The sequence below is a fragment of the Dryobates pubescens genome, chromosome 23 (assembly GCF_014839835.1).
Source record: "Dryobates pubescens isolate bDryPub1 chromosome 23, bDryPub1.pri, whole genome shotgun sequence".
In the NCBI taxonomy this organism is placed as follows: domain Eukaryota; kingdom Metazoa; phylum Chordata; class Aves; order Piciformes; family Picidae; genus Dryobates; species Dryobates pubescens.
Window position 1 is genome coordinate 9689486 of NC_071634.1, and position 24532 is coordinate 9714017.

The window sequence follows — 24532 nt, forward strand, 5'->3', positions numbered from 1 at the left end:
TAATAGAAATAAAAATCTATTGCTGTACACTATTGCTGTTAGATAATCACTGATGTTGGTACTGCTGCTGCTTATGGACATGTGAAGTGTTTACCACAGCAAGTCTTAGTGCTGCATTTAAAGGAAGGGATATGACCTGATTTCCTATCAAGGTCCCATGGAAGTCAGTCTTGGAAGGTCTCTGTCCTCCATCGTGGTCTGCAAAGGCATTTCTGCACAAAATGCAGTAATTTCCATTCAGATTAATTGTTATTCCTGCATCATCATCATCATCTGCTGCTTGCCATTAATCAGCCCTTTACTTTTCCAGTTCTGGGCCCCTCAGTTTAGGAAAGATGTTGACTTGCTGGAACGTGTGCAGAGAAGGGCAACAAAGCTGGGGAGGGGTTTGGAGCACAGCCCTCTGAGGAGAGGCTGAGGGAGCTGGGGTTGCTTAGCCTGGAGAAGAGGAGGCTCAGGGCAGACCTTATTGCCGTCTACAACTACCTGAAGGGAGGTTGTAGCCAGGTGGGGGCTGATCTCTTCTCCCAGGCAACCAGCACCAGAACAAGAGGACACACTCTCAAGCTGTGCCAGGGCAGGTTTAGGCTGGATGTTAGGAAGAAATTCTTCATAGAGAGAGTGATTGCCCATTGGAATGGGCTGCCCAGAGAGGTGGTGGAGTTATCACCACTGAAGGTGTTTAGGAAGAGACTGGATGGGGTGTTTGGTGCCATGGTTTAGTTGATTAAATGCTGTTGGGTGATAGGTTGGACTCGATGATCTCAAAGTTATTTTCCAACCTGGTTAATTCAATTCAATTCAATTCAATTCAATTCAATTCAATTCAATTCTATTCTATTCTATTCTATTCTATTCTATTCTATTCTATTCTATTCTATTCTATTCTATTTCTATTCTATTCTATTCTATTCTATTCTATTCTTAAAATTTTGGTCATGCCTTGTTGTGATTATTTTTATTTTAATGATTGCTGCTTTCTTGTTCTAAGATATTTGACACTGAGCAGATTAAATGGGCTGCTCAGTGTCTGTGTAGGGCACCCTGTGAAGTTTTTGTGTGTGGGGACTGAGTTGCGTAGTGTGGACTGAAATAACTGTTCCAGCTTCTTCACAAACCAGTAACAGCACCTCCTAGTTTACCCAGAACATTCTGAGTGTCACAGATAGGAGATGCTACCAAATGACAAAACACTCTTTGAACATATTTGTTTGTTTTCCTGCTTTGGCTTCAAGAGTTGGGGTTATGGAAAGGATAAGGATGTTTGCTTAGTTCTTGTAGGGACTTTCCAGTTTAAACAACATGAAACTGGTTTCTTCCTGAACAGCTGCTGCTTTTCAACCCTTGCTAAGTGTTGGCCATGCCAAGATTAGCTTTTGTAGCTTCTTCAACTACTCCAAATTTGTCTTAGAATAAAAATTATGGGTTTGGTGGTTTGTTTTTTTTAGTGATTAAATAAGAAGGAATCTTGGTCAAATAATTTGTGTTGCAAGTACTATATAATTCTTTAGGACAGGATGGAAGCTGCTCTTCCTCATCCTTCAATTGTAGGCTCATTCATGGAGATGCCACCAGGATTTATGGCTGGGGTTGAGTTAAAACACTTCTCTTTGTCCATGGTCCCAAAAGAGGGTACAAAACACAGTTTAGATATTAACTTCAAGTTAACATACAGGGCACTTGGTAAGCAGCTGATTGTAGTGGTGTTGTCTCTTGGAGGAGGAGTAAGGATGGACACTCCTGTTAGAGTCACCTGGACCACGTCTGCCATACTGCAGAGTGTTTTGGAGGACATTTATAGCCCATTTGAGCTTCTTCTGCCACCTTCTTGTTAGCTTAATGGTGGAAAAAAAAATGAATGCAGATATCTGTTGAGCTTTATCTCCTTTTTCAAAGGTAGTAAACTGCTTTACTGCACAGTATCTGGAGTTTAGGTGATGTGGTCCATCATCAAATGCTCCTGCAAGCTAAAGGGAAATTCACACAGAAATTAACTTGGGTCCAGTGTGTGTTAGTAAACTGAAAGGTGTTTGTGCTTCAGTACATTTTAGCAAAGGACTGAAATTGATGGCTGAGAGTGTGGAAGAGTTCAGTCTGCTGTAGCAGTTGCTGCTTTTGTAGAGTTAGGGGGCTTGTCTTCACAGAAAGCAGCATCAAGAACAGGCAAACACTCTACTTTGAAGCCTTAATATCGATCGCCAGTGCTTCTAAAAATGGTTAAGCCTATTAATTTTTTTTTGGCAGACCCATTTTTAGAGCTTCTGAAGGCTATTAAACCCTTCCAAAAAGGCAGATAGGAACAGACAGTCTTCAAAATAAAGCCTAAGCTGTTGTTTCTGATTTACCCATCAAAACTGCTCTATTCTTACTCGTGTTGCAAGATGGGCTGCACAAAGAAGCCTTAATATAGGCAGAACGTGAGTGCAAAATGCAATGAAGGATGTGAATTATTGCACATTTTACCTCATTTTTGGAATCCTCACTTAGTGGATTGTATTCTGCATTTCAGACAGCTCTGAAAACAGACATCCCTTTCACTGAAAAATAGGTTTCTCTTCTCCAAATGGAACAGTTTTGTCCTTCCAGAGAGACTAAATAGCCTCTGCTACCTGTGATCCAAAGAGCTTATGAAGGGGTCCACAAAGCAAGCAGAGTGGTTGCAGCTGGAAAAACTGAGCTGAAGAAGAATTCTTTCTTCCTGCATAAATCCACTGGCAGGCCTTGTTCAAAATGAAATAGTATTTTTACTGAAAGGTGTGGTGTGCCAGAAGGGTCACCAGTGGAGAACTGGGTCTGACATGCCTAATGTGGATCATCTGGCATCAGTGGAGGGGCTGTGCCATGACAGCATTGGAAGGCATCCTAAATATAGAAGAGAATCAGGATATTGTACAGAAATAACTGAGATGACATTGAAAACTGGGCTAATAGCAGTGGAATCCAATTCAAAATGCAGACTCGAAGGTCATCTCTTCTAAGTGAGTTATAGCTGAGTTTAGTGAAGTAGGAACTTGCAACCAGATCCTCATTATAGATAAATGGGGCTTGGATGATCATGGGATGTGCTTTAGCAGTCCCTGTAATATGCAGAAGAACAAGGGGACAGAATTCTCTGCTCTGTCAGTGCAAGCAGACATCACTTCTGAACAATTTAGTGAGTGGAGTGAAGAGACTATCATGTAAGAGATGTGAGGGGGAGAGAATATTGATCCTTGGAGCGGTACAGAATGGAGCAGAAGTGAAAGAGCTGGAAGCCAATGGCTACAGGAGGAAAAATGGTACCAACAAATGCCAAACTGACTCTGAGTGGTGGAAGAGCACCCAAAGTCCACTCCAGCTTTCCAAGGAGAGGGGTGTCAAAAAATGCAGGGATTTCCTTACTAAGGAAGCTTGAGTTCATGCAAGGAATTATTTCTCACAGCTCCTGTCATATCCCAAGGCAAACCCTTCTCAGCCCTGTGTGTCTAAGAGATGTGTTATGATACCAGCAGCACTCAATTCTTCATTCAAACCATTCCCTTTACCTGGGGAAAGGGTGGATGCTCACAGCTTTACCCAAGACAACTGGCTCTGGAGTGAAAGCCTGTTGTAGATAGCTGCTATGGTACATGTCCCTTTACATGCAGGCTAAATGTGTCATGTTAAGAGAAGAATCAATGTAATGAGTGTATGAAAGATGTCACCACAACAGAATGCACAAATAGGCTTTAAAAGCAGCAAAACTTCAAGGAAGAAAATGTAGGAGGAAGTCAGTGGGCTCCCAGGTAGTCATTTCTAGATGACTTGGATCAGTTGCTCACCTAAGAAGGCTCGAAGGTCATCTCTTCTAAGTGAGTTACAGCTGAGTTTTGTGAAGTAGGAAGTTGCATGTGAATGTGCATGTGCAATATTCAGAGTTTTCTCTGTAAGTGAAAAAAAGAAGATCTTTACTCTTGCAACAGAACAAAACCCAACCCCAGAAAACTGACATGCCTGTGTGCAACCCTGATGTCAGGGAGGAATGTCTGTAATTGTGGCTCGTCATCTGTGTGGCATCTATTTCTGAAAGTTAAATAATTGCTGAGGGGAGGAGGGAGGAAGGGAGGGAGGGAGGAAGGGAGGGGGATTTCTGGTAGGAGCCAATGTGATTGCCTCATCTCGAGGTGGTGGGTGTGATTCTGAGGCCGGTCCTGTTTGCTCCTCTAAAGCAGGCACTGCTGCCAGCTCAGGGCACGCTTTGGGGGCTGCAGAGATCTGCAGCAGCGTGGGGGCTTGCTTAGGAAATGGAATGACTGCTGTGCTGCAAGGGTGTAAAATACTGGATAAATGGTGGTTTGTAAGGGGGGAACATTTGGGTGTGTTTTCTGAGTGAAGGTTTTTCTTTCTGAAAGGAAAGAACACTTTATAATAACTTTCCAGTTGCTAATAAAATGCCAGAGAATAGATTTGGGATTTCCTTTTAGCCTGCTCTAGGCTGCCCTAGTTAGGGGACAGCAGCTTACTCAAGCAATAAGGCATTTTAAGAGCCATGGCTATTTATTAACTGAAAAAAAAATGTTCTGTACACGATCAGATGAAATGTGGAGATGGCCTTTGAGAAGATGAATGGCATGAGGCAGAGCTGATGGAATTACAACTTCAAATCCGTTCCTGTTTATGTGTTTAATGTATTATTAAATGTCATTTGTTTACCAGAGGAAGCCAGTTCATAATGGAGCTAGTATAAACAAAAATTGTGTTCATATTACTTGGGCTCTATTTGATTTTGGTTCCACGACAGCATTTCAGAGTTCAGATTCCATTATTTATTAGCTAGGGAAAAAAAAAACCAACAAAAGATAGGCAAGATCTTGTAATCCTGTGTTTAGCTAGGAAATCCAGGGAATTTCAGAAGGTGGCTTAACATGATGGATGTAAAGCACTGCCTGGCTCACAGCAAGGGAAGGGAGCTTCCCAGAAATGCTGGGTGTCTTTCCAGAAAGGAAATCTTTGGAATATTGACAGGAGTTCAGCCCTGCAGGGCTGCCTGTGAGCACCACACAGCTGCCTTACAGAGCTTAGAACTAATTTTAGGACAGCCTCCTAATGCTGTTGGTGTGGCAGAGGCAGCCGGCAGAAGGGGACTCTGGGGATGTTTAGGAACACAAGCTCCTAAACTGTGAACTTTACCAGGGTCTCAGTGCTTCACATTCTTCATGTGGGACATGTATGAATGTGGCCATAACCTCACCAGGGTCCTGCAGCCTGAGGCTTGGGCCCAAGAGCATTCACCTTGGCTGTTAGGAGATGCTTTATCTCCCTCCATGGGAGGCTGCTCTGACACCTTTCCAGGAGGCTGGAAAAGCTCTCCTTGGTGCAGTTCTCAGTGGTGGAAAATGCCACAGGTGCAGCTTCAGAGCTGCTGGTCCAATGGCATTCCTTGTATCCCCAAGTTCAAGCAAATGCTGCAGGCCACTCAGCAGGCATCACACGTCAGTGAGCGGTGTCCCTGTGTCAGGTGGGACGCTTGCCTTGTACAGTGGAGTAACTTTTCCTCACCCTGAACACGCTGGCAATCTGTACTCCAGTCATGGTGACTGCTGGATTCTGACCAGTTTAAGGAGTTCATTTGGTGCAACCCCCACTATGTTGGTAATACCTGAAGGGTGGTTGTAGCCAGGTGGGGGTTGGTCTCTTCTCCCAGGCAACCAGCACCAGAACAAGAGGACACAGTCTCAAGCTGCACCAGGGAGAAGTTAAGACTTGATCTTAGAAAGAAGCTCTTCACAGACAGAGAGATTGGCCATTGGAATGGGCTGCCCAGGGAGGTGGTGGGGTCAATGTCCCTGGAGGTGTTCAAGAAAAGACTGGATGAGGCACTTAGTGCCATGGTCTAGTTGATTAGTTAGGGTTGGGTGATTGGTTGGACTTGATGATCTTGCAGGTCTCTTCCAGCCTGGCTGATTCTGTGATTCTGTAATCTGGTTTTCTTCCTTGTAACACTCAAATCAGCAGTATATTTGAAGGAATAAATGACAAAGCAAGGAGAAGGCTGGAAAGTAATTATTGTAGCTGTGGCAGGGAATTCTCCAGCCAGCACTTCAAGGGATGTTTGTTTCTGTTGTTCCTTTCTGTTGTGCTTCCAGAACGTGCTCTTGGAGGGTGTCAGCAGCTCCTGGGCCGCAGTTCTTGCAGTTTATCACAAGCTGCCAGGTTTGCTCAGCATGTAATTTAATCTTATGCTTGGGAGCATCCCCAGTCCTTGGTTATCGTGGAATTCTCCTTTAATAAAAATGTATGCTTTGTGATCTATCTTTTATGAATTTGGTGAGTCACTTTATCGATCGCTGCAGATGCCATGCATGTATAATTTGTCACAGTTATTGGTTGCCTGTCAGCAGCTGCAGCGCCACAGAGCTCGTGGCTCTTGGGGCACCTTAGAAACAGGCTGTGCTTGATTTGCAGGAGAAAAGCTTTCTCCTGGCCATTACCACCACGACCTGGGCTGATACAGGCTTGATCACTTCATTGCCTCTATCACCCTGCGTGAGTCCAAGGCTGGGAACGAGTGATTAACACAGCCTAGTGAGGCAGGAACTTTCAGCAGCTCCCATGATGTGAAATGCTGGGGATGAGGGCAAGAGGAGCACAGCAGCAGAGAAAGGGGGCAAATATTTCCTCATTATTTTAGTTTGCATTAAATTTAGGAATTGTCAGAGGCACTTGACTGGAAAAAACAAAAGTAAATGCAGGGTTTTTAAAATCTTTTCCTCCACAGTTGATAATTTTCTGCTGCAGTACCCAGGCAGTCATGAGTCCTGTTGGATGAAAAGTTCATTTCCATGAACAAATGTTAATGAATTTTGATGTAAAAGACTATGCCTTCAGTATTTTATTATTTTAGTAAATCAGGTATTTATTTTCCAGACTGCTGGACCTTATCATAGAATCAGAGAATCAGTCAGGGTTGGAAGGGACCACAAGGATCATCTAGTTCCAACCCCCCTGCCATGGGCAGGGACACCTCACACTAGATCAGCCTGGCCAGAGCCTCATCCAGCCTGGTCTTAAACACCTCCAGGGCTGGGGCCTCAACCACCTCCCTGGACAATCCATATATAACAAAATATAACAAAATTTACTGTGCTAATAATGTCACAGTGGTGATACAGTCCAAAGCTTTGTCTGCGGCAGTGCTGCTTTCATGTTGGTCCTTTAAGGGCTGGATTCAGCACCCTGGGAGCTGCTTCGAGTCCTGCACTGAGTATGTACCAGCATCACAGACTGGTTTGGGTAGGAAGGCCATCTAATTCCAACCACCTGCCATGGGCAGGGACACCTACCACTGGACCAGGTTGCTCAAAGCCTCATCCAGCCTACCTTTGAACAGTGCCAGGCTTGGCGTCTCCATAGCTTCTCTGGGCAACTTCTTCCAGTGCCTCACCGTCTTCATGGAGAAGAATTTCCTCCTAATGTCTGATCTGAATCCAGCTTCTTCCCAGTTTGAAGTCACCACTCCTTGTCCTGTCACTCCATGGCTGTGTCAAAAGTTCCTCCCCAGCTCTCCTATAGCCCCCTTTAGGTACTGGAAGGCTGCTCTAAGGTCTCCCTGGAGCCTTCTCCAGGCTGATCAGTCCCAATTCTCTGATCCTGTTGTCACAGCAGAGGTGCTCCAGCCCTCTGATCATCTTTGTGGCCTCCTCTGGACCCACTGTGGCAGGTTTGTGTTATTCTTGTGCTGGGGGCTCCAGAGCCTCTCCTTGCGCTTTCTAAACCTTGGTCTCTAATGCTCGCTCTGCAAGCCCCGAGCAGCCTCTCCCACCTAGCAGAACGAGGTCCTGGTGGGTCCCGAAGCTTTTGGTCAGTTGTGGTGGTTTGAAACCCTAAACGTACAGCTTCAGGAACCTCCCCAGTACTCTGGGGGCTATGTGAAAAAAACAAACAAGAAACAAACTGCAGAAAAGTAAGGAACGAGGAAAGAAAAAGGGAGGAGAGGAGGCTGAAGTGGAACAAATTAAACAGAGGGGGAAAGAGGGAGAGGGAAGGACTGAAAATAAAATAAAATGTAAAAGCATAGAAAAATAAAGGCAAAAGTGGGGAGGGGGCGAATCGGGCAGGGCCGCTGCACCGAGCCCCGCACCGACCCCCGCAGCCGCCGCACATTCCCCGCTCCCCGCCTCCGCCGCCGGGAACGAGCCGCGCTGTGGTTGGCTGCGTGCCGGCGGCGGGCGGCCGCCATTGGCTGCGTGCGGGCGGCTCTCCGCCCCGATTGGTCGCGCCCGCCTGCCCCGTATTTTCAGCAGCGGCATCAGCGGCGGCGGCGGTTCCGGTGGAGCCGGCGGCGATGCAAGGTGGGTGCCGGCCCTGGCCGCTGCGGTGGCAGCCGGAGCCCCGCGCGGCGCGCACCCTGCTGCGCCCCAGCTCGGGGACTCTCCGGAGTTTGGCCATCGCCGCTCGTTCTCCGCGGCGGGCAGGGTTCTGGGGCTGGGCCGGGGGCAGCCGCAGCCCCGCCGGGCAGCGCCGCGTTTTGCGCCGCGGGGACAACGGCGGTGCCCAGCCCCTGCCCACCCCGCAGTGTTCGGGTACAGCTCCCGGAGCAGCAGCGGCTCTGGGTGTGGGGGATGTAGGGGCCGCGTTCCGCGAAAGTTTGCAGGGCCAGCGCCGCCGGGACCGGCCGAACACGGGGTGCCCCCGGCAGAGCCCGAGGCCGGGGCTGTACCGAAGCCATTAGCAGCCGGAGAAGGCGGGGGCCGGTCGGTGCCCGCTCCGCTGCCGGGGGTGCGGGGGCTGCAACCGCTTCCTGCGCGCAGGGCTTGCGGCTGCCGCTGTGCTCGGAGCTGAGGTTTGCGGGGGTCCAGGTGGCAGAAGGGCCGCCAGGACCGGCAGGGCTGTGCCCGCATCCCTGCGGAACATCCCGAGCCCTAATCGGGAGCCGTTTCCGTGGGTGTGCTCCGTGTTCAGCCGTTTCTTCCCCTGCGGCCAGGACCGCAGCTCCCGGGGAAGGGGCCGATTGCGTCTTGTTTCCGAACGTCCTTGGCTTGGGTTAAATTTAAAACATGAAGTTGAATACTCCCGGGTTTTACCCTGTTTTGCTAATCTGTTAGGCGGGTCAGGGACAAATTTGGTTTTATATGATTTTGTAACGTGCTTGGTGACGGGATCTGTTGTGAGAGATGTGACGAATCTCGTCTCCTTCCCGAGGCTGTGCACAGCCAGCTGTGCTTATTCTATGTGTTTCATCTCCTGTCGGAGCTGCTCTCACCTTCTAAGCTGTAGTTCCTTGGCGGTGTCCGTGGCCAAAGTTCTTTTTGACAGATCTGTTTGAAGACAGCACAAGCTTCCAACGCATCCTGCAGTCCCCCTTGTGCTGTGTCTCTGGGTACCGCGGGCTCTGTGTGCCCGGTGCCATCTCGGGTCCCCCTGGCCCAGGACCCTGTGGTCTATCAGTGTGGCGCTTTGCGGTGCAGGCGAGCAGTGGAGATTTTGGGTGCAAATCCCTGATTTGAGCAAGGAGCAGTCACTGCCCCCATGTTTCTTTCCAATGAGATTGACATTGAGCCTTTGCGGTGCCTTCCACAGTAATGTGGGTTGAAATCCGTGGTGAGGTCTGTATAGTCCACACCTGGGCTTCTTGTGATGCTCTTAACTCTTCGTTGTCCATCACAGAGACAGAGGAATGCTTTATGCCCAGCCCTATTGGTAGGGCTGAAGACTTTTGAGGCCGCGGGGACCCGTGGGGTGAGGGGAGAGCTTCGGTCTGGCCCCACCAAGTAGGAGCAGCCCCTGGGCAGTGGGAGGGTAGCTAGAGAAGCTGTGCTGCTGAGGGCCCAGGTCCCTGCGTCTTGCCCCTGCACATATGGGTGTCTCCCCTCTGCTGAGAGGACCCTGCCAGCTTGACCATCTTTGTAAGAAATAATGATGGATGGAAATATCACCTGCTGCACCAGTGGGGCAAACCTGCGTGCTTGCAGCTGTGTGGTTGTCTTCCCAGTCACTGGGCTGCCTGAAGTGGTGTATATTCAGGGCTTAAACTGAGCATGCTGTATAAACTAGATTGTGGATACCTGATTATGTGGGAAATGTAGATAGCTGCATCTAAAGTATTTTCTTAATTGGGAAATTAATGCTATTTATTTATGCAAGTGATACATGCTTTTTAGACATAGCCAGCTCCAGTTCAGTAACCACTGATTAAAAGCAGAAGCTTTTGTTGTCTTTTGATTTCATTACATAATAGCATGTATGATTCTCATCCTTTACATAAACTTTTCCAAAGCATCCTGAGGAAACAGACAGGAACAGTGCCTGTGCCTGGCTGATACCCACAGGAGTCTGCTGTAGCCAAAAGAGCAGGTTCTGGTCTCTCACGGGTGTAAAGCAGCTGCAGCCAGGCAGGCTGGGGATGCCAGCTTATGGTGGTGACAGAAGTGTGAGTGCTCCAGACCTGACCTACCCCTTTATGCCCCTTGCCTGTCTGCTGACTCAGGCAGGTGAGAGCAGATTAACTCTCCCCTTACTCTTTTGTGCTCATCAGGTTGCTGCTCTGCTGCAGGTGCCTTGTTTCTTACTCTGGCATGCAAATTGGTAAATATTAATAAGTGCAAAGGGAGATGCATGGTAACAAATCTTTTCCAGGTATAAACAGGTAATAGGCTCTTCATAAATACTTTTTCCTAAAGGGAAAAAAATAGAAGAAATGAGCCTAGAAAAGTAAAACTCAAATCCTTGGGGATTTTTTTGTGTGTTGTTTTTATTGTCTCCCCAATAATTTGGGTCAGCATCAGTGAATGCATATATCATTGATTTATTAAAACCAGCCCTGCAGTACCTATCTTTTTACCTGTCAGTGTGGCTGAATCCAAGTTTTAGCAGCTATCCTCTAGCTGTTCTGTTGATAGCCTGTTGGTTAATTTTTCCCTTTATCATGCCCTTGTTGGATGGAGAGAAGGTTAATTTTTCCCTTTATCATGCCCTTGTTGGATGGAGAGAACATTCCCTTGCTAAAGGTGAGGGATTGCAGACTCTAAGGCAACAGTGTCTGCTTTGCAGGATGTGACTTGGAGCAGCACTTCCCCCCGATAGCAGCAAATGTTTATTTCAGAAGCACGATTTCCATGTTCAAACACGAGCAGCCTTTAGATTGGAGAACTCCTAACGACAATTGCATGGCATGTTTGGTTTTAAATGGTTGTGTTAAAAGACAGCAGAAAAGAAAAAATAATGTGCAGTTTTTCAAGATGTGTAATTTTTATATCTGTAGTTTGCCAGAGCTGTAATGTCATTGCTGAGCTGCCAGTGCAGTGTGGAACGCTGGCTGCTCGTGGAGTTGCTCTAAGTGGAGAAATAATTTAAGCAGTACAAGGGTTTTTATAGCCCTCTTGTCACAATTAACTGTGTTTATGAAATATGAATTTACACAACATCTGCCTTTGGGGCTGGTGTTCCCGCTGGAGCCAGCTTGCTTCCCAAACCAGCAGCATCGTGTCTGAAGCATCGGGAGCAAGGGGGGGACGGGCAGCCAGGGCAGTTGCTGGAAGCTTGTGCAGGAAATGTGCATGGTTTTTAAGCCCAAACCCCTCTTTCAGTGTAATTTTAGGAAGGTGAGCTGCTGGGTGCAGCAAGGTTCCTGACCTGTAGTTAGCTCATCCTTCTTGCTCCCTGTGGCTCCTCCATGTCCCCCTAATACCTGAGCCAGTGGAAGGGTGGCAGGAATGGTGGCACATGTGGCATGCCAGGAGGATGGGATTTGGAGTCTGGCATACACTGGTACAAGCTATTTTGGAGACAACAGAGGTCTGTTTCCTGAAGCTGAGGACTTGCAATAAGATAAGTGAATCCAGCTGGACCTTGCAAGGTTTGGGGTCGGTTTGTCTCAGAGCAATGGGTTGTGTCCTCAAGATCCTCTTCCTCTGCATGCTTGTGAGTGGTTACCCTCTTAATGTGGCTGAGGGCTTCAGGCAGAAGCAAAGGGCTGGCATTTTATGTGGTTACACTTACCAGATTTGTCTGGTCATGCAACACTGTTTATTCTGCTGGTTTATTTTCCTCCAGCATTTGGTGTTCTGCCACTCACCCCTCCTGGCAACTCTCAGAGCCACTGAACGATGTCTGGTAACATTTTGGTAAGCATCTCAGCAAAAGCAAGTTTACAGGAGGACAAAGAAGATGTTGGTGCCCTTGCGTGGCAGGGGATGGCTTGCAGAGAAAATCAGGAGGTGCTTTATGAAAGGTGCAGTTCCCCATCGTGGCCCTCTTTGGGGCACAAGTAGCTTTTTGCACCAGAGAAGCATTGGCAGAATGGTGAGAGACTGAGGGCAATCTTTTTTGCATAACTTCTCTCACTTTTACAGGTTGAGGTAGGAGATATGAGAGGTTTCCTATCTGGCACTTTTCCTCAGGGCAGAAGCTGTGCCATGTGTAAGGCCGGATCCATCTGGCACGTTGGGATGTGCCATGTTCAGTATGTGGACATTGTTCTGAAGCATTCACAGTCAGTGCTTTTGGCACAACATCCTGGAGATTCTCAGGCACAACAGTAAGAAATGAGCCCTTAAACTAGAGGTTGTACAACCGGGAAGGTCTGGTGTGATGATTCAGGTGGGCTGTGGAAGTGATCTAAGTGCTGGCTGCTGGCTTTGCCATCGTTATGCATGGCAAAATACTCACAGCTGTCCATAAAGAAGCTTTGCTGTGGTGAAGAACAGCAGCCAACTGTGCTGGATGTTGCCTTTGCAGCTCAATTTTAGAAGATGAAGTAAAAATAGTACCAGGTGTTGTATCATGGGGAAACCATCCAGCAAAAGCTTCTTGTTCTATGCTGATCCCAGCCCGCTGCCTCCTGAGGCTTTACTGCTAATTGTTCTCTTACTGGTATTTACAAATTATTGTGATTGATAGTTCAGAGTGAAAAATCCTGTGCAGCAGGTAGTTGTTATAGTGGAGATCAATCATGCTATCTTGGAGCTAGCTTAATCTGATGAAGGAAAAAGCCCTAACTAGCTAATGATCTCTTCTTTTGAGTTATCCTTGTATAAAATGGGACTAATCATTGCCATAAAAGGTGCTTTAGGACTTACTAAATACTTCTGAGGCATTTAGGAATCACAGGCAAAAAATAATTGCCTACTAAATTGTCTACTTAAGATGTTAAAAGTTCTAGAGTGCAGTGGGCTTCATAGCCCTTTGAATAGATGCCTGTAGTTTGTTTACCTGCTCAGCGAGAACTAACAGCCATTGAGAGGAAATAGATCTCTAGGAGAACTATAGTTGCAGAATGAAATTATTTAAATCAAGGTTTCCAGTTCACTAGTTTAAATTACTTTTCCATTTATGATTTAGGCTTTGATTTAAATCATGCTTTGTGCTGTTAATGTTCAAAATCTATCACCAGTACTGGAGCTGTGAACGTGGGACGTTGCTGGCAGGACTCACAGAACGTAATGTCGGTGTGTTTCTCTGGAATGCCAAAGAAAAAAAACAAACCCTGAGAAAACAAACCCTTCCTCTTGGCATTTACAGCATTTGATGTCTCTGTGCCTGTGTGTGGGAAATCAAACCAGGCTGCAAACAATTGTGTTTTAGTCATCAGGCTAATGGGTGGCCTTCCAGTGGCCTTTAGCACGGGAGTGACATTGCTGGGCAGAGGCTCTGCAGCAGCAAGTGTTGTGGCCCTCGGTCTCTTCAGACTCCAAGGAATATGTCTTAAGATTTTTCTAGAGGAAATAATATCAGTGTCTTCAAATATAAAAGGGCTGACGATGTTTGCTGATGCTCTTGTTGATTTGGAGTAATGCCAAGGGAGAAACTTGCTCTGTGTTACCAGCAGAAATCCTGTGGAGTCAAAAGGACTCCTACAGCTTTTCCTTGCTCCATTGTTCTGCCTAGCAATTAGATTAACAAGTCCTCTTTAGATTATCTCCACACGTGGCAGACTGGCATTTGTTTTTCTCTCTGCTTAAAAACCTAACCAGCTGAGAGTTTATTCAGTCAGTATGGAACTTCAGTCTGGAGTCTCCAGAACTGGTGACCTTAGTTTTAGGGCAGCTGGGAGCATGAAGGGGGAGGGGGGTCCCTCAGATGGAAATGGTGTGTGCTCCTCAAATAGCTCTGCTTCCCAGTAGTGCTCCATGGATCCCACCTGGACATGCAGCCAGGTGCTGCATGGTCCCAGGGATGTGGGGGCAGTAGGTGATGCTCAGCACTGACCACATGGTGCACTTCCCTCTTTTGCTGGACCCCTTTTGGGTGGTGGAAAGGGCTGGACTGCTCACTCCTTTCACAGGACCCATACATGCTCCAAGATTTCTCACAAGTCAGTGTCTCTGAAGTGAGGAGCAGGGAAGTCACTCTGGACAGGGACTTCTAGCCCTGTGGTTGCCTTCAGGAGGGGTTACAAACAGGGATCTGGTTTGCACCTGTTAAGAAATGGGGATTTCAGCTTTAAATGGTAATGCTTTAAATTGCCACTTGTGCTTGTATCTTTCAGGAGTAAATACCAGGTAATCTGTCTAGGTACTATAGATACAGGAAAAGTAACACCTGTCAATGAATTGCTTTAAAAAAGAAAGAGGAAAAATAGCCTAGTAGGCTACTACTGTTTGAGGTATGGGTACCTAATCTAATCTTTAGGAATTCTTGCTGCTTTGAGGTACTGCAGTGTTTCTGAACTGGGGAATTGCTGTTGGAACAATTTGTATTTTAATAGTGGTTTTGTACCTTCCCATTTTCATTCTTACTCAGATTTTAAATAGACTAACCTCTGAGCTGGTGCTGTGATACATTGGTACCACCCTTTTGAAGCCCCAGATCAATAATCATATTTCCTGTCCTTTCCAAAGATAGGTTAAAAACTCTGTTCTTGGCTGAGTTGTTCAGCAGGGCTGTTTGGCTCATTTTTGCTTGTACCCACTTCAGTGACCAGAATGTCAGTGGAGGCTTTGTTTAAGTGTTTTTTCTTCATTTTTTACCCCCCACACTCCCACCCACACATACACCTGTTCATCTGAGTCTTTCGGGCCAGACATGGGTTTGGTTGGTTGGGCTTTCTCCTTGCTTCCTTCAGTTAACTGCTTGTTAACTGCGGTAGCTCTGGCAGGTCCCTTCTTTTCTGCAGGCTGCCCTGGCAAAGGGCTGGTTTCCAGAGCCAAAGAGTTAATCTGGTGGGAGTTGGATTAACTGTTGCACTAGCTGGTGATAAACATCTGCTGCAGTACTCCCGGAGGAGAACATTGCTCTCACAACTATTTACTGTGCGCTTCACTCCTGGTTTGATTTCATTTTTTTCCCCTCCAATTACTAAATCCTTTCAAAAGGACATAAATCCAAAGGGTCTGTCTCAGAGCCAGTGTTTATTTTGTAGCAAGGAGAAGGAAATGTGATTGCTGAATTACTGTTTGTGTGCTGGAGCCTCCCAACATTCCTGACTGGAGCATCTGCGTCCCCCCATAAGTCCCGCTGTGGGTGCCAGCTCCTGGGTGTGTGGCCACCTGGATATTGGTTCCATGCCTGGGTCATTGGTGGGACCTCTGGGTGCTGCTCCTGCCTGTCTTTCTCCTGCTCTAGATTTAGAAGCACAGAGTGGTTTTGGCTGAAAAAAAAAAGACCTTTAAGACCATCAACTCCAGCCATTCTCTAGCTCTTTGAAGGCTGGTGCTTAACCGTGTCCCTCAGTGCCACATCTCTGCCTCTTTGAAACACCTCCAGGTGGATGTCTCATGACAAACTGTTCTTCTTTAGCAGTATCATCATCCTTATTAGTTTAAAATCATGTTGAAAGCCTTTTCACCCCTATTTCTCAGCAGGTGAAAAATACTTTGTGCTACTTTTCCTGTACCTAAGGTTTCCTGCCACTGTGAAACCAAATACCTGGTTCATTGACAGACAGGCCCATCACCACCAGCATTAACTTCCTTTGCATAGTAGTCTAACAAACATAGAGGAGGAACTGCCACACAGCAAAGCTGCTTGTAGTAAAGTGCAAGTCTGCAATTCTACTTCTTGCTGATTTTTCTTAGGGACTAATGAAAACACTTGTTTTAGCAATAAATCTGTAAGAGCAGCCATGCTGGTGCAGATCAAATGTGTCTGCTCCAATATCCTGTCTCTGATGGTGATCAGCAGTAGGTTTCTAGGGGAGAGTACAAAAGCAGTGCTAACATTCAAGGTGAGATTTACCAGTTTTATGGTGGTACCTGGAGTTTCAGAATGTGTTTCCAGTGATAACGATGAAGTGACTGACCTGCAGTGCTTAAGAGCCTCAGCTTTCTCTGAAGACCATGGTAGAGAGAGAAGGGTACGGGAGGAATAAGCCTTGAAAAGTAATGGTTAGTGTGTAAAATAGGGAGAAATAATGGGATAGACCTGGAAAAAGGACTATAATTCCTGCAGAGTATAAAGAAAGGCAGGAGAGGGTTGGCCTGTTACTCAAGGGTTTGTTGAGATCCTTCTGAGTTTTCACCCATCGCTGCATCAAATCAGTTGGGCACATGGAGGAGTAGAGCATAACCAGGACATGGAGAAGTAGTTGCCCTGAGCCTGGTTCAAGGCAAGAAAGATAGCAGAAGGCAGAAGGAAGTGTGAGAGAAGTGACACGTGGGAAAGGGGAATAGGAGTGATGGGAGCATCAAAGAAACCTGTAGAAGCTCTGGATTATTCTGTCTGTAAATAAATGTCCATTCAAATGAAAGACTAAGTACTGTCTGTGTGGTGATTATCTTCTGCAGGTTTGCACTGAATCCCTTGTAGCATTGCCACACTTTCCCCAGCTTTCCAGACAACCAGGTTTTATTTTTAGTCCTACCCTGGTTTCTCTTCTACAGCAAACCTGTCCCAGCTTGCTGCAGTCATTACTGAGCCCATCTAAATAGCAACAAGAAAATACTTACAGCAATGTAAATGGTAATAAATTGGTCTGGTTTTGTGTGCATTAGAAGGTGCATCTAGTATGGGCTTGTTTACAAAGGCCTGTAGTGATAGGATGAGGGGCAATGGCTTCAAACTAGGGAAGAGCAGATTTAGATTGGATGTTAGGAGCAGGCTCTTTACAGTGAGGGAATGGAAGAGTGGAACAGGTTGCTCAGGGAGGTGGTTGGGGCCCCAGGCCTGGAGATATTCAAAGTGAGGCTTGGCAGGATTCTTGGCAACCTGATCTAGTTGAGGATGCCTCTGCTTACTGCAGAGGGGGTTGGACTAGATGACCTTTGGATGTTCCTTCCAACCCAGACCATTCTGTGATTGTTCTTGGGTCAGGTTTTTAACGGTGTGGAGCAAAAGCACAGTGAGCTGCACGTTACTGGTGTACTGGGTCTGTGCTTTAAATACCAGACACCAGGGTGTTGTGGCTGGGGTGGTGCTGCTCTAGCTTTCTCTTCTCAGAAGTGGATTTCTAGGGAGCTTTACAGAGTTGTATAGAAAACTGTTACTGACTGTCCAGAATGAATTCAGGGATAATACCCATAAGGAGGTCTTGCAGTGATGGTGATTTGCTTGCCAAAATTGGTCATCTGCCAAGCTAGCACCAAACTTGTCAGGTTTGGGGTTTATTGTATGTGTCAGGATAAGGAGATGATGATGTGTTTGGGTACAAAAGGGCAAAAACCACCTTGAATTGAAATGCAGTGTATGTAGTCCTGGGGGCCAAGGAGATTTGCTTAAGCCCAGAGAAATTGGGTGCTTTCTAGTGACCTTCCAGAAGGGATGGACCTTTCAGGAATGCTTCATTGCGAGGTGGAGACTAAGCAGAGGAAATTTTTCAGCTCACAGACAAGGTGAATACAAGACCAAAATGATATAGACTGGTCACTAATAAATTGGTATTTTGGTTATATATGGATATAAATAAACCAATTATACTGATCATATTGTGTAGGTATAATATTGGAACAAAGCTATGTGTAATTAAAGGAAGGCAGAGCAGAAGCAGCTTCACTGTGTGTTAAGGAGGGGGATCAAGAAACACCACACAGTTCAGAGCTGAGCTTCATTTACCTTTTAAAGAGGATTATAGGGAATTGATGCTTTCTCAGTGCCCCAGTAGGCTCTTCCCAGCCCAGCACTCAGAGTCTGGTGCCTGCAGCTGGTTTTCTCAGGCACATGCTGTGGAAGGTGCTTGGATTTACAGCCCCGTGTTCCTGCGGCAGCAGTGGACAGGAGAGTCTGGGAGCGAGTCATGCTTGCTCTTTCTGCTGGAGTTAACCTTCTCAGGTCATTATCTGTGCTCCTTGGTCTTTGTAGCATCCTATTATTAATGAAATGCAATGCAACTTCCAGTTCTTACTCTCTGTAGGAAGACAGGAGCTCTGATACAACGTGAACTGTTTCAAAACACAATCATCTGCGGTGTGTTTGTTTGCTCAGAAAGAGCTCCACAGTAAGACCAGAGGTTTAGAAAGCCAGCAAATCAACGTTTTGCTTCACCATAATGTTTCTTTTTCTTTCTTTCTTTTTTTCAAGCACCTTAGAATCATCAAATATTTTCCAGCAATTTTAAGAGACAATTATTATTTTCTTTTTTTCTGCATGGTTTTCTGTTTTCTCTTCTGATCCATTTCTCCACGTTTGCCTGCCACCTTCCCAAAGTCCTCTCTAAATATCCCTCTCTCCCACTGGTATGGGCAGTTAATGAGTGTGCTGTGTCTCTAATATTAAGTAGTTAATAGTAAAGAGAATTTACCCTTGAATTTCAGCCTTCTCTTAACATCTCACTTTTCCTACATCCTCACAGCTTGACTTTTCCCAAAGCAGATTCCTCAGAATTAAAGAGGAATCTGCTGGTACATTGCATATAGAGTAGACTAGAATAGAATAAACAAGGTTGGAAAAGACCTTTGAGATCGAGTCCAACCTACCATCCAACACCATCTAATCAAGTAAACCATGGCACCAAGCGCCCCATCTAGTCTCTTCTTAAACACCTCCAGTGATGGTGACTCCACCACCTCCCTGGGCATGGATCTGCAGCAACTTTTTACACTCAGACTTCATTGCCTTCTGTAATTTTGTTGTGGTTTCTTCAGTAAACAGAAATAGTCCTACAGTTCTGTTTCTCAGCCGCCTCTCACCCTGATGCTGAGCTGCTAATGGTTGTGTTGGCATTGTTCAAGCATGAACAGCAGCACAGTAATTGCTGGGTTGTGATTGTGTGCAGGCTAAAAAAGCTTCTTATGGCATGAGAGCCTGTTTAGATGCAGGAATTGTTGTTCTTGGGACAGAAAATTACAATGCAGAAAACCCAACAAAACATTCTGGAGGGACACACAAATAAAAATTAAGAAGTTTTCAATTTGGTCTTCAGCTTCATTGCTGCTTCTGTCCTGCTCCTGCAGGCATCACAGGACTCTGCCCACCACTGCCCCTGCTCCAGTACCTGGGCACAACAGGGAACAGATTTTTCTTCTTCAGTTTATCGCAGCCTTAAATTACTTTGACCTTATTTGGTCTTAAAAACTGGTTGTAGAGCTCATAATTTGTGCAGCGCTGAGGGACTGGAAGCACTTTTCATTCTGTGCAAAATGCAGCCGGGCTATGGTGCAGAATTCACAACAGAGCTGTGCTCTTGGGCATGGGAGCAAGCTGTTTTCCTTCCTGTCATTAAACATCTTTTTGCCATCTACTTGTTTGTTCCTTCCTTGCTCCTGCAGCACAAAAAAAGGGCAGTTACAAGAAGGTAGGAATTGTACAACTGGTGGAAAGGACCTTAAAATGGTGACCTTCTGCTGACCTCTGTGAACAGTGGTGGTTTTTTCCAGAGCTGGGTTGGTACCTCTGCTATCAGATCCTGTTCAAGTTTTATTCAGAGTTGTTTACTTGCAAGCAAAATCCAAATACAGGAAACATCAAGAATGAAATCTCTCTTGTAAATATACAACCAATGCCTCAGTCCACGATGAAGCTGCAGAAGTTCCTCCTGGGACTTGCTTGAGTGTTACAACTCTGCAGTTTACATAGTGCAGTAAGGGTTTGGGGATGGTTTTGGCAGCAGTTATGTCTGAACAGGCAAACGAGCTGCTCTGCAGCACCTTGCTTTTTTGTGGACTCATTGATCTGAGAAACCCAGAGCAAACTCCACCTTCCTGGTTTGCTTGGAGAGATTGCAAAGGGGCTTCAGTGTAAATTGTGAAGCGTGTAGATTCTGTGCCAGTCTCCTGTTCCAGCCCCTTGCCATCCTTCATTCTCCCCTGTCTGACATCAGTTTCTCTCTGGTCCGTTGAAAACGGAAACTTGAAGAGCTGCAGTTCTATACTTTATATTATTCTTTAGCCCGGAGCTGTTTTTAGTGTCTTTATTGCAGGCAGACAGATGGTGATATTTGGTTTCCTGTCAGTTTTAATGAATATAGATAGGAGTGATAAGAACATTTGCTTCGTTTAGCAAACTTCCTTTTCTGGCTTTTAATTAATGAAGCGCTCGCTGGTGCGCCGCTGCCGCCGTGTGTGGTGCAGCTACCTCTTGTGTGAGGTTCCACCTGGACTGGGGGGTAATGAAAGGGAGCAGGAAAAGAACTGCTTCTTCCAGGACCCTTTCGAGTTTCCTTGGACTTCGGATACAGCACAGGTTGGCAATGCCACGTGCTGGTCCCGGCCCTACAGCAGCTGTGTTTGGGTAATGTTGTCCTTGTCTAACAGAAACGGAGGGAAGTGGTCGGTGTTTGGAGATGCACTTAACCCTGGGGGAGGTTGAGCTCAGCTGCAGACCACTCTACTTCTCATTCAACTCCTTAGGTAGCTGAAGGTGCACAGCAAGAATGTATAAAATAGAGAAGAAAGCCTCTGAAGCTTTCCTATTTGTCCTGCATTGGAGAGAGCTGGAACATTAATCCTGATTTGCTTTTCAGATGGTTTGATTTCTGTGTTGGCTCAGCACAGACATGAGTTGGGGTTCTTGTAAACTGTTTTCAAGTCCAGCATTCTTCAGATCTTCCTCCAGTGTTTCAAATCCAATTCGTTTGTGGGTTGGTGTTTGTTTATTTGTTGTTGTGTGTGTCTGTGTGGTGGCTTTGATACAGATACATTCTCTGTGCTTGTAGCACAAGCTGTTTCAATAGTTTCTGCTTTACCACAGCAGTTTGTGTGCTTTAGTAACACAGGTAACCATGTGTTACATCTGGGGAGGGCCTGAATATTGCCTGGAGATGGAAAAGCTTTGCTTTAGCTTTACACCTCTAATGGGTTAAGATCTTACTAGGTGGAGAGGAGTGATTTGAAGTGAAGGATGATAAGGTGAGCATCAGGAAGATTTTCTTAAGCATCTGACTATGTCTAATTCTGAAGGAACTGGTTTTAAACTTCATTGTCTCTTAGTTTCCTGAGTTCAAAAAGATGGACTTGATTTTATGCTTCTTTCCAGGATTTTTTTGGTTGTTGTTGTAGCCTTATAAACCCTATAAGGATGGCAATTCTGTGCAGGAAAAAGGTTGGTTTATTTTAGAAAGCTGTTCTGATGCACTCCAAGAAGCTTGTCAGGAGGCAGAAATAGTTATTTGATATTATTTCTTGTGTCTTTCTGAAAATGTCACTAAATGCAAACCTCATTCCTCTGGAGAGGTTCTCTCAAAGCAAGATATCTGTGATTTAAATGAGTTAAAACCAGGCAGAGAGTATTTCAGCTGATGCGTTTGGTTGGGGAAGGTGAAGAATCAGCTGGTGGGTTCATGGCATGAATGGTGCTACCTCTGCAGTGATCAAAGACTGAGGTTTGGAAGGTGTCTGTCCTTCCTGAAGGTCATAAGGAAACCAAACCACAAGAGGATGCCCCAAGAACACCTTCTGTTTAAATAAATACTTACTGTAGTTGGGTTCAGTGCCAGCAGCTTCACAGTCCTCATCTGGGGTGGGTTTCTACAAGGGTGCTGAGAAATCTTGTTGGCTGTGTCAGGGGAAAGTGAGGGTCTGTGCTGGCAGCTCTAAATTGGTTCCTCCTGCTCAGCTACCTGGAAAACGGCTCCTGTGCTGCAGGAGCAAAACCTGGTGCTTCAGAGCCTAGCCAGGGTTACCTACCCTGGTTTTATTGAGAGGTCTTTCTTCTGAGCAAGAAGTTAACCTTGTTCCAGCCAACAGTGCAGCGTGTTGTGATCAGTGTTAATCTGTTACTGTCCTTGCAAAAGTCAGTGCAAACAGAGTGCAGGGGGGTGCCTCAGAATGTGTAGACACTGCTGCTTACAATATTAAGGTCATGCTTTTATTTCTTTCTGGTTCCTTGTTGTCCTTCAGGAAACAGAGCCATGTGTCTTGCCTCTTATAATAGAAAATTGGCATCTGAATGGGTCTGCACTGCTGTGTTTAACATACCTGCTGGTGGATTTGATATGAAATCCACACCTGAGTTCACCTGAAATTTCACAGAATGTGAACACTTTTGGTTCAGACTAAATAAAGCCTTTTTCCTCTGCAGAGAGACCACAGTCTGTATTGGTGGGGTTTATTTTCCTTTAACATTTGCTGCTTATTCTCCATATCATTTGGTTGAGCGTTTCTCCTCTTTCGAGATTTGCCATTATCTCCAGCAGTCTTTACTCTCTCATGTCTCCTTCAGTCATGAACCAGAAGGAAAATGAAGGTCATCTCTGGAAAACAAAGGCCACAGGGCTCCATTACCTTCCCACGTCCCATCTTTTTCTCTCCACAGTTTTGAAGATGTGAAGCAGTTTAGAGCAGCAGTCTCCATCCTTCCTTTTTCCTAACCTGATTCCTCTTCTTGCAGAGAGAAACAAAAAGAAGATACTGAAGAGACGTTGAAGAAGAAAGAGGAAAAAATGGTGGAGAAAATCAGAACAGAGTTGGCTTTTCTAAGAGGAGTTATCCAGGAAGCAAAACCTGCAGCTTCCCTCCTCCTTTTTTTTTTCTTTTTCCTTCCCCTCCCCTTTTTCCCCCCCTTCTGTTTTTAACCCATGCCAGGTCCTGCTATTTCAAGACAAGTGGGTCAGGAGAAAGGGCACAGTTAATGGTGACCTCAGTTGCTGTGGGTATGAAGAGTACAGTAAGGGAGGTGGGTTGGAGAAGGTGTTGGCAGTCTCTCAAGGAGAAGCTCCCAGCTGAGCCCTAGGTTGCTGTGCCCAGATATCTTCTGTCACAGGGCTTTTGGGCCATGCCAGGCAGGTTGGGGCTGGATTGAAATGGGAATAGAGCAGAGGGTGACATACAGAACATTTAGACTTGCCTAGTCTGGTATGGGACAGTATGTGTTTGTGGGGTCAACTGGGGAGAGGATAGACCAACCCTTTGAACAGGACTGTGGGGAAACAGGCAATGGCACTAAAGCACCCTGACCAGGGATATTAGAAAATAGGGCATGCTTTTTTACATGAGAAGTTCTGAGTTTATTAGTAAGGAGCTTTTCTTCTGGCCCACATGTGCCTCCAGGTTTCATCTTGTAGTGCTTTGTTTCCTCTGGTCAATGGTCACAGAGCATCAAGGAGGCTGGTATGGGATGTGGTGCAAGGACAGCAGTCTGTGCAATTCTGCTGAGCGGCTATCTCAGCTTTAACATCTGAAGATCCAGAGAAGGAGCTAACATGCAGCTAGTTACAGTTGGAGTGTGCTTCTGCCAAGGAACTTCTGTGTTAATGACTAGACCTGTCACGAAGAGAATGTGAGCTGTAAAACATATGGTGACCACTACAGACCATGTAGTGATGATTGTCTGCATCCTGGTTGTAACTCAGCTGGCAGCTGAGTTCCTGCAGTCCAGTGCCAACAGAGGGGCTTTATCCTTCCCCCCTACTCTGGGTGGGCAAGGAGGAAAGGAGCTGGAGATCCAAAATGCCAGCTGAGATAAGGATGATTTCCTACTCTATGCAGGGATATCAGATGCCACAAAAGGAAAACAAACAAAACTCAACAGGGCAAAAGGTCCCAGAGTACATGGGTAAAGCCTGTGAAAACCGCCACTGCTCCCTGCAAACTGCAACTGGAACAAAAAGGGACAAAGCCCAGCCCAGAAACTGGGGAAGAAACACAACCCCCCCAGAAACAGGAAGGTTTACCAGCTAGAGAATATGTTACAAGTCACATAAACCCCAGCTAACCCGTTACTTTCCTATCATATAGTGAGCATGATGTGAGTGTGGTGTAGAATATACCATCCGGCTTGCTCCATTCTCTGTGTCACTGGGAGGGGAGAAGCCCTGTCCCCACATCCCCAGTCCCTCCTTGTGGGGAAAAACAGCTTGAACCAATACAGTCTGATAGAAGATGGAAGGACACGCTACCTGCATTCTTCAAATCAGCTTCCTGTGGAGTTCACATTTCATTTGATGTTCCTCATCCTTTCCTGATGGAGCAAGATTGCTGTGACACAGCCATACTGCATCATGGTCAGGGCTAGTGTTTTTCATGGTTCAAGTCCCATTGGTCTTTCTTGAGTCCTGCCATACCATCCTCTCTTGAGCAGGTGGAGACTGTAGGATTAACATTCCCAACAACTTCCATGCGTGGACTATATCCCCCCTGAACATCACCTGCTTGTGTTGCCACCAATGCCTTTATGTGTTTCTTCACCTGGAGAACATACTGCAAGAAAAGCTTTCACCTTGTTGAGCAGGAAACACCAGAGCAGAAACATTTTACAACTCTGTGACATG

The 24532-nt window shown here is 46.1% G+C and overlaps 1 protein-coding gene across 7 annotated transcripts in view; it reads left to right on the forward strand.

The window, feature by feature from the left end:
* The window catches only part of CTBP1 (C-terminal binding protein 1), a 197522-nt gene that overhangs the window by 54604 nt on the left and 118386 nt on the right, over positions 1-24532 (forward strand). The window contains exon 1 of one of the 7 annotated variants that reach the window (XM_054172376.1): positions 8255-8309. The exons of 5 other annotated variants lie outside the window; for them this stretch is intronic. In XM_054172376.1, the coding sequence (XP_054028351.1) occupies positions 8303-8309 (7 nt within the window). In that variant the 5' untranslated portion in view covers positions 8255-8302. Of the gene's footprint in view, positions 1-8254; positions 8310-24532 lie in introns of those variants that run through there. One more of the 7 variants, XM_054172374.1, reaches the window with a different exon arrangement.